Source organism: Mastomys coucha, unplaced genomic scaffold (assembly GCF_008632895.1).
Source record: "Mastomys coucha isolate ucsf_1 unplaced genomic scaffold, UCSF_Mcou_1 pScaffold17, whole genome shotgun sequence".
NCBI classification, from domain to species: domain Eukaryota; kingdom Metazoa; phylum Chordata; class Mammalia; order Rodentia; family Muridae; genus Mastomys; species Mastomys coucha.
The window spans coordinates 35,364,567-35,374,349 of record NW_022196899.1 but is presented as its reverse complement, the minus strand read 5'-3'; the positions used below and the strand labels follow the sequence as shown (position 1 = coordinate 35,374,349).

Genomic DNA, 9,783 nt, shown 5'->3' with positions numbered 1-9,783 from the left:
TACTCACAGTCCAGAACTAAAGAGTTTTCTTAATGTATATGGTGGATAACAAGCAACTATTAAACTACAAAAGTTTCATGAAACAATCTTGTATATATCAAAGAGCATCCAGAGCTTAGTTGCAGGAGCCAATCTGAATTCAGATCAAAACAAAAAGAAATTTGCCTATAAAAGACAAGCAATTCCCATTTAAAAGGTCTCATAATAGGCTGCAGATACACAATAAAATGAGTGTAGGATAAACTATATTTTAGTAAGACTTAAGGATGGTGTGTGAGAGTTGACTGAACCCTTTCCCCCGCACACACTAATTCACACACTAATTCACACACTAATTCAGCAGTCAGAACCATTGAACAATTTCTGCATCCAAGAAAAGATGATTTTACCAGACTTGGTAAAGCTCGGGTTGGTTTTCATTTATACTAAAAGACGAATGCAGTAACATAGTATCCTATGATCAAAAATAAGACTAGCTCCCAACTTCCTTCAGAAGAAGTTACAGATTTGTGTGCACATCTAAGAGCCTCAACTTTTCTGAAGGGGTTCTCAGAAGACTGACTTCTCTCTTGTTTGTCTTGGAATTCTAACAGTTCCCTAGACAGTTTAGCCACTGTGCAGAGAATAGTGCTGTAGTGCTGCTTGGACTAATAGATGTCATTGACCCTGCCCATCTCTTACTCATTACTAGCTAATGAGTAAAAGCTCAATTCTTGGCTTTCTTCTGCAGGAAAAAATAAATCTTTGCATCCAGCACCCTATCTTCTTAGGGTTATCTAGAAACATGTCAGTCTTGTTCTTTGTGCTCTGTCCAGCAAGGGAGATGGGGGATTCATAACAGACTGATGCATGCCACAGTGCCTTGCCCCTCATTTATCACAGAACAAGAACATAGAGCTATTTCTGCCATTATCTCTAGGAGGAGGAAAGAAATACAGGATACCTCCCAACCCTGTGACTAGCTAATTGGTAGAGGTCCTCTCTTTTAGCATCAGTCTTTGAAGACCAGGAGGATTCCAATTTTCTTTCATGCCTACAACCCAAAACAATCACCCAAAAAAGTGAAAAAACAAAGATGTTTCAAAAGAACCACATGAACTAGCCCTAAGTAAAGGAGATGGGGGATGGATGGATAGATAGATGGATGATAGATGGATAGACAGGCAGTTAGATAATAGAGAACATGACAAAGTATAAAAGTATCTTAATAAGATGCTCACTGAGGTCAATGAAAACAATTCATGAAATGTGGACTTATATATAAAAATAATGGAAACCACAAAAAAAAATCAACTAACTGGGTCCATAGGGGTTCACAGAGACTGAATGGCCCACTAGGGAGCATGCATAAACTGACCTAGACCCTCTGCATATATGTAGCAGTTGTATAACTTGATCTTCATACAGGTCCCCTCTAACAGCTGGAGCAGGGGCAGTTTCTGACTCTATTGCCTGTGGTTGGGACCCTTTTCCCCTACTGGGTTGCCTCCTCTAGCCTCAATAGAAGATGAGCTTAGCCTTACTGTAATTTGAAATGGTGGGGCTGGTTGAGATCCATGGGAGGACTCCCCTATTCTGAAGAGAGAGGAGGAGGGGAAACGATAGTCAAGATGCAAAGTAAATTAATAAATTAATTTAAAAAATAATGGAATTAAAGGATACAATAAATTAGCCTGACAAATTGACTGGAGGAGTCTAGATCAAATGAAAAAGTGAAAGAATTCAAGAAAGAGGAATTAAACTCTTAGTAAATCAAAAAAGACAGAATTAGTAATTGAAAATGCTTTAAACTAATTCCTAATAGCAGTTTGAGATAATTTTAAAAAATCATTACCACAGTTTTTAGTAACTAACAAATGGAAGAATTTTAAGGGCAAAAGAAAGAGCTGAGATTAAAACAGCAAACAGAAGTATATAAGACAAGTTCATTGGAGCAGAAAATTTCCCAAATCTACAAAAAGATATGGCAATCTAAGAATAGGAACTATTAAGAACTCCAAACAGGGCCAGAAAAGAATGTCTCCATGTCACATTATAGTTAAATGCCAAGAGTATAGAACAAAAACAAAATAGTGAAAGCTATAAGTGAAATCTCGAGTTGCTTCTAAAGACAGACTGGTTAGAATTACATCAGACCTCTCCTCTCAGGAGAAACTCTAGGAGCCAAGAAAGCACACTATATTTCAGTCTCTTAGAGTAAATAACTGCCAGCTAAGATATTTAAAGATATTTAAAATCAATGGAGAGATGAGGATCTTCTAAGATGAACACAACTGAAAGCAATACATGCCAACTAACGCAGCACTAGGGAATATATTTAAAAGATTCCAATGCAGAATGGAGGAAAAGAGAATCATGAGACCTAAGAATAATTCTATGAGGAAAGATTAACAAATAAGTATTAGGAATGATTCTGGCATGCTCAACTCAAAAAACTAACAGACTCCTAGGATTAATAACAGTAAAAACCCATATGTACAGAGCAGACTTCAAAACTAATCTGAAGGTAGAGGTTCCTATATATTAACAAAGGGAACAATCTATAAAGAAAACATAACTATCATTTATATGTATGTAACAAATGTTGGTGTACCATTTCCTAACTACATGATAACTACATGAAATTTTCAATTTTTAAAAAGTAAAACAGATAAATTGGCATTGTTTATGGAATTTAATCTCAGTGGTAGACACAGGGTTTGTCCCACCCATGGACATAGGCATTCTCAGTATTTATATCTCAGTCCATTAACATTGTTCTACAAGATACAACATTGGTTCCATAACTTGTAGCATTTTTCCGGTCCCTACACATGTAGGGGGTAGAAGATCAGCCAGACAAAGTGCTTGGATAGCAGTGCAGGGTCAGGTAGATTTGAAGCAGAATCCATGCACTAAAGTGATGAAGCTTCCTTCATGAGACCCAAGGTTACATTTGCCCTCAAAAAAATGGAGTCATTATCAAGATTCTTCTCCTATTTTTATTTTGTTTTTCCTTTTTGCTTCTATGCTTTTTCTATTGTTAAAAATACAGTTCCTAAATGTTCTAATAAATGTTTTTGATATGTTCTTATGACAGACTAACCACCACTTCCTGAAAACAGTAACTGAACAAAACATGGAGATTGAGAAACTTCGAAAACATCTTAGGTATTTTCAGACATGAGTTTGGATTTGTTTTTTGGTTGTTTTTTTTTTATTATTATTATTAATTACATTCATTCAGGGAGATTTGTTATAATGCCATAGATTTTCCTATTATTTTTTCTTTCTCCCTTTTTATTACACCTTTGCCAGAAACCCTCTGCATATATGGACATCAGCCATGAGCTCATACAGTGTGGAGGTAACTATACCATTTATGTGGAAGGACATAGTAAACCAGGGCTGTAGCAGGAAACTCACTCCCCTGGAAAAGTGTTCTACTGCTTAACTCTCATTGGATTTCTGCCTAAGAGAAGGGGGCTCCAAAATCTTAGCAGATAGTTAGCAAGACATCCCAGTGGGGTATTGAGTGGAGACCTGAGACTGAGAAGAGAAAGATGTACCTAGGATGAAATCTGTGCTTCTGTGATCAAACTTCTGACTAAAAGCAACATGAGAAAGAACGAGGGCTTTTGGTTTTTTTGTTTTGTTTTTTGTTTTTATTAGATATTTTCTTTATTTTCCATTTCAAATGTTCTCCCCTTTCCTGGTTTCCCCAACGAAGAACCCCTTATTCCCTCCCTCCTTCCCCTGCTCACCAACCCACCCTCTCCCACTTCCTGGCCCTGGCATTCCCTTATACTGGGGCATAGAACCTTTACAGGGTCAAGGTCCTTTCCTCCTATTGTTGACTGACTAGGCCATCCTCTGCTATACATATGCAGCTGGAGCCATGAATCCCACCGTGTGTACTCTTTGGTTGGTGGTTTAGTCCCTGGGAGCTCTGGGGGTACTAGTTATTTCATATTGTTGCTCCTCCTATGGGGCTATAAACCCTTCAGCTCCTTGGGTCCTTTCTCTAGCTCCTTCATTGGGGACCCTGTTCTCAGTCCAGTGGATGGCTGTGACCATCCACTTCTGTATTAATCAGGTGCTGTCAGAGCCTCTCAGGAGACAGCTATATCAGGCTCCTGTCAGCAAGCACTTGTTGGCATCCACAATAGTGTCTGGGTTTGGTGATTATGTATCAGAGGGATCCCCAGGTGGAACAATCTCTGGATTGTCCTTCCTTCGGTCTCTGTGCCACACTTTGTCTGTGCAACACCTTCTATGGGTATTTTGTTCCCCCTTCTAAGAAGGATCGAAGTATCCACACTTTGGTCTTCCTTCTTGATTTCTTGTGGTTTGTGGATTGTATCTTGCATATTCTGAACTTCTGAGCTAATATCTACTTATCAGTGAGTGTATACCATGTGTGTTCTTTTGTGATTGGGTTACCTCACTCAGGATAATAATCTCCAGATCCATCCATTTCCCTAATAATTTTTATAAATTCATTGTTTTTAATAGCCGAGTCGTACTCCATTGTGTAACTGCACCACATTTTCTGTATCCATTCCTCTGTTGAGGAACATCTGGGTTCTTTCCAGCTTCTGGCTATTATATATAAGGCTGCTAAGAACAGTGGATCATGTATTACATGGTGGAGCATCTATGCTGTTTACTGGATTGCTGTCTCTGGCTTGCTCAGGTACCTTTCTTTTACAACCAGGATCACCTGCCTACAGTGGACTGAGCCCTCCCACATTAGTGGTTAAACTAGAAATTCCCCACAGACTTACCTAAGGCCAATCTAGCAGCCTTATATTTACGAGGGTGAGTTTAATCGAATAAAACAAAATAAAATGTATTCATGGAAGGTGTGGTATATTAGAAATAACATGTCAGTGGGGAACCATCATATTGGGAATAGTTCCTTTCTATAAGAAAGGTTTATAGGAGTTTTCCTTTCTAAATTTATTTTTAAATAGGTTTATGGGTTTAATGTCTAAATAAGAAGTAAAACTTTACAGAATTGATTTTTTTAATAAGGTAATCAAAAGATTTTGCTAGGAAAATACTGGTTTTTATACTTAAATTCATTTTAACTGATACATTAAAATACAAATATTATATATATTCATGGAATAATGTTTCTTGTTTTAAGTCATATATACATTATATATGGGAAAATATTTCTTTTTTTTAATCTTTTATTAATCATTCCATTTGTTTACATCTCAAATGTTATCTCACTTCCCAGTTACCTCTTCACCAACTTCCCATCCCTTAGTCACCCTTCCCTCTCCCCTTTGCCTGTATGAGTGTGCTCCCCCCACCCACCCACACTCTCCCGCTCTACCACTCCAGCATCCACCTATGCCGGGGCCTCAAACCTCCCTGGAACCAAAAGACTCCCCTCCCATTGCTGTCAGGCAAGGCCATCCACTACATAGGTATCTGGACTCATGGATCCCTCCAGGTACACTCCTTCATTAGTAGTCTAGTCTCTGGGAGAACTGGGTGGTCAGGCCAGCCTATGTTGTTCTTCCAATGGGGTTGCAATCCCCCTCATCTCCAGTCCTTCCTCCAGCTCCCCCAACAGGTTCCATGAGCTTCATCTGATGGTTGGCTCCAAGCATCCACATCTGCATTGGGCATTTGCTGGCCAGACCTCCCAAGGAACTGCCATACCAGATTCCTGTCCACCAGTGCCTCTTGACCACAGCAACAGTGTTGGGTTTGGTATCTACAGGCATGATGGATCTCCAGGTGGGGCAGTCCCTGGTTGGCCCATCCTTCAGTCTCTTTTCCATTTTTTTTATCCCTGTTCTTCCTTTGGATAGGGACATTTCTGGGTTAAAAACTTAGAGATGGGTGACTGACCCAATCCATCACCCCCGAGGCCATGCCTGTCTACTGGATGTGGTCTCTACAGGTTCTTTCTCCACATTCTCTGAATTTCAGCTAAAGGCATCCCCATTGGGTTCTGGAAGCCTCACATTTCCCTGGTGTCTGGTATGCTCCAGTAGCTATCCCCAGTTCCTCATACCCCTGCTGCATATTTTGGTTTGATTTCCTGACCCTCTGTACCTCTCTCACATCTCCTCCAGTTCCTGATGCTGCCACCCTTATATCCTCCCTTTCCTCCCAGGTTCCCTCTCCCTTCACCTTCCACAATCCTGTTCCCCACTCAGTGCAGGACTGAAGCATCCACATGCTAGTTAGTCTTCCTTCTAAGCTCCATATGGTCTGTGAGTTGAACTATGGGCATTGTGAGCTTTTGGGCTAATATCCACTTATCAATGAGTAAATACTATGTGTGTTCTTTTGTGTCTGGGTTACCTCATTCAGGATGATATTTTCTAGTTCCATCCATTTGCCTGCGAGTTTCATGAAGTCACTCTTTTTAATTGCAGAGTAGTACTCTATTGTGTAAATGTACCACATTTTCTTTATCCATTCTTTTGTTGAGGGACATCTGGGTTGTTTTCCAGTTTCTGGCTACTATAAATAAGGCTGCTATGAACATAGTGGAGCATGTGTCCTTGTTATATCTAGGAAAATTTTTTGGCCATTTTATGCCCAGTAGTGGTATAGCTGACCTTCAGGTAGAACTATATCCAATTTTCTCAGGAACTGCCAGACTGATTTCCAAAGTGGTTTTACCAGCTTGCAGTCCCATCAGCAATGGAGGAGTGAGTGTTCCTCTTTCTCCACATCCTCACCAACATCTGCTGTCACCTTCATTTTTTTATCTTGCCCATTCTGATTGGTGTGAGGTGGAATCTCAGGGTCGTTTTGATTTTCATTTCCCTGATGACTAATGATGTTAAACATTTCTTTCAGTACTTCTTAGCCATTCGAGATTCCTCAGTCGAGAATTCTCTATGTAGCTCTGTACTCCACTTTTTAATAGGGTTATTTGGTTCTCTAGAGTCAAACTTCTTGAATTCTTTGTATATTTTGGATATTATTAGCCTTCTGTTAGATGTAGGATTGGTAAAGATCTTTTCCCAATCTGTGGGTTGCCATTTTGTCCTATTGATACAGAAGCCTTTCAATTTTATGACGTCCCATTTGTCTATTGTTGATCTTAAAGCATAAGCCATTGGTGTTCTGTTCAGGAAGTGTTCCCCTGTATCCAACTATTCGAGGCTCTTTCTCACTTTATCTTCTACTAGATTCAGCATATCTTGTTTTATGTGGAGTTCTTTGATCCACTTGGACTTGAAATTTGTACAAGGAGATATGAATGGGCATTCTTCTACATGCAGACCACCAGTTGAACCAGCATCATTTGTTGAAAATGCTGTCTTTTTTTTACACTGGATGATTTTAGCTTCTTTGTCAAAGATCAAGCGATCATAGGTGTGTGGGTTCATTTCTGGGTCTTCATTTCTATTCTATTGATCTACTTGCCTGTCACTGTACCAATACCAGGCAGTTTTTATCACTGTTGATCTATAGTACAGCCTAGATCAGGGATGGAAATTGCCCAAGCTCTTTAATTGTTGATAATAGTTTTCAATGTCCTGGGCTTTTTGTTATTCCAAATGAATTTATAAATTGCTCTTTCTAATTCTATGAAGAATTGAGTTGGAATTTTGATGGAGATTACATTGAATCTATAGATTGCTTTTGGTAAGGTGGCCATTTTTACTATATTAATCCTACCAATCCATGAGCATGGGAAATCTTTCTATCTTCTGAGGTCTTCTTCGATTTCTTTCTTTATGGATTTGAAGTTCTTGTCATACAGATCTTTCACTTGCATGGTTAGAGTCATACCAAGATATTTTATATTATTTGTGACTATTGTGAAGGGGGGTGTTTCCCTAATTTCTTTCTCAGCCCTTTCATCCGTTGAGTAGAGGATTTGCTACTGATTTGTTAAAGTTAATTTTATATCTAGCCACTTTGCTGAAGTTGTTTATGAGCTGTAGGAGCTCTCTGGTAGAATTTTTGGGGTTGCTTATGTATACCATTGTATCATCTGCAAATCGTGATATTTTGACTTCTTCCTTTCCAATTTTTATCCCTTTGATCTCCATTTGTTGTCTAATTGCTCTGGCAAGGATTTTGAGTACAATGTTGAATAGGTAGGGAGAGAGTAGGCAGCCTTGTCTTGTCCATGATTTTAGTGGGATTGCTTCAAGTTTCTTTCTATTTAGTTTGATGTTGGCTATTATTTTGCTGTGTGTTGCTTTTATTATTTTTAGGTATGAGCCTTGAGTTACTGATCTCTAATACTTTTAACATGAAGGGGTGTTGTATTTTGGCAAAGGCTTTTTCAGCATCTAATGAGATGATCATGTGTTTTATTCTTTGAGTTTGTTTATATACTGGATTACGTTGATTGGTTTCTGTACATTGAATCATCCCTGCATCCCTGGGATGAAGTCTACTTGATCATGGTGGATGATTGTTTTGATGTGTTCTTAGATTCAGTTTGTGAGAATTTTATTGTGTATTTTTGCATTGATATTCATAAGGGAAATTGATCTGTAGTTCTCTTTCTTTGTTGGGTCTTTTTTGCTTATCAGTTTAACTGTGGCTTCATAGAATTGGGTAGTGTTCCTTCTGTTTCTATTTTATGGAATAGTTTGAGACATACTGGTTTTAGATCTTCTTTGAAGGTCTGATAGAATTCTGCACTAAAACCATCTGGCCCTGGGCTGTTTTTGGTTGGGAGACTTCTAATGATTACTTCTATTTCCTTGGGGGTTATGGGCTATTTAGATGGTTTATTTGATCCTGATTTAACTTTGGTACTTGGTATCTGTCTAGAAAATCATCCATTTCATCTAGGTTTTCTATCTCTCGAGAGTATAGACTTTTTGTAGTAGGATCTGATTATTTTTTTTTAATTTCTTCTGTTTCTGTTGTTATATCTCCCTTTTCATTCCTGATTTTGTTAATTTGGATACTGTTTCTGTGCCCTCTGGTTAGTCTGGCTAAGGGTTTATCTATCTTGATTTCCTCAAAGAACCAGCTCCTGGTTTTGTTGATTCTTTGTATAGTTCTTTTTGTTTCTACTTGATTGATTTCAGCACTGAGTTTGATTATTTCCTGCTGTCTACTCCTCTTAGGTGTGTTTGCTTCTTTTTGTTCTACAGCTTTCAGATGAGCTGTTAAGTTGCTAGTGTATGATCATTCCAATGTCTTTATGGAGGCACTCAGGGCTATGAGTTTTCCTCTTAGCACTGCTTTCATTGTGCCCCATAAGTTTGGATATGCTGTGCCTTCATTTTCATTGAATTCCAAAGTCTTTTATTTCTCTTTATTTCTTCCTTGACTAAGTTATCATTGAGTAGAACGTTGCTCAACCACCATGTGTATGTGGGCTTTCTATTGTTTTTGTTGCTATTGAAGACCAGCTTTAGTCAGTGGTAGTCTGATAGAATACATGGGATTAATTTAATGTTCTTATAACTGATGAGGTTTGTTTTGTGTCTGAATATATGGTCAATTTTTGAGATGGCATCATGAGGTGCTGAGAAGTTATATTATTTTGTTTTCGGGTGAAATGTTCTGTAGATATCTGTTAAATCCATATGGTTCATAACTTCTTTTAGTTTCAATATGTCTCTGTTTAGTTTTTGTTTCCATTATCTGTTCATAGTTGAGAATGGGTTGTTGAAATCTCCTACTATTATTGTGTGAGGTTCAATGTGTACTTTGAGCTTCAGTAACGTTTCTTTTACAAATGTGGGTGCCCTACATTTGGCGCATAGATGTTCAGACTTGAGAGTTCATCTTGGTGGAGTTTTCCTTTGATAAATTCAGTATCCTCTTTTTTCTTTTCTTTTCTTTTTT

At 38.4% G+C, this 9,783-nt stretch overlaps 1 protein-coding gene across 7 annotated transcripts in view; it reads left to right on the top strand.

Annotated features, from left to right (window-relative positions):
• Sclt1 (sodium channel and clathrin linker 1) overlaps positions 1-9,783 on the top strand; it is a 130,540-nt gene that overhangs the window by 36,273 nt on the left and 84,484 nt on the right. For all 7 annotated transcript variants that reach the window (XM_031376705.1, XM_031376706.1, XM_031376707.1 and 4 more), the window contains one exon: positions 3,080-3,150. In XM_031376705.1, coding sequence (XP_031232565.1) covers positions 3,080-3,150 — 71 coding nt within the window. The remainder of the gene's footprint in view (positions 1-3,079; positions 3,151-9,783) is intronic.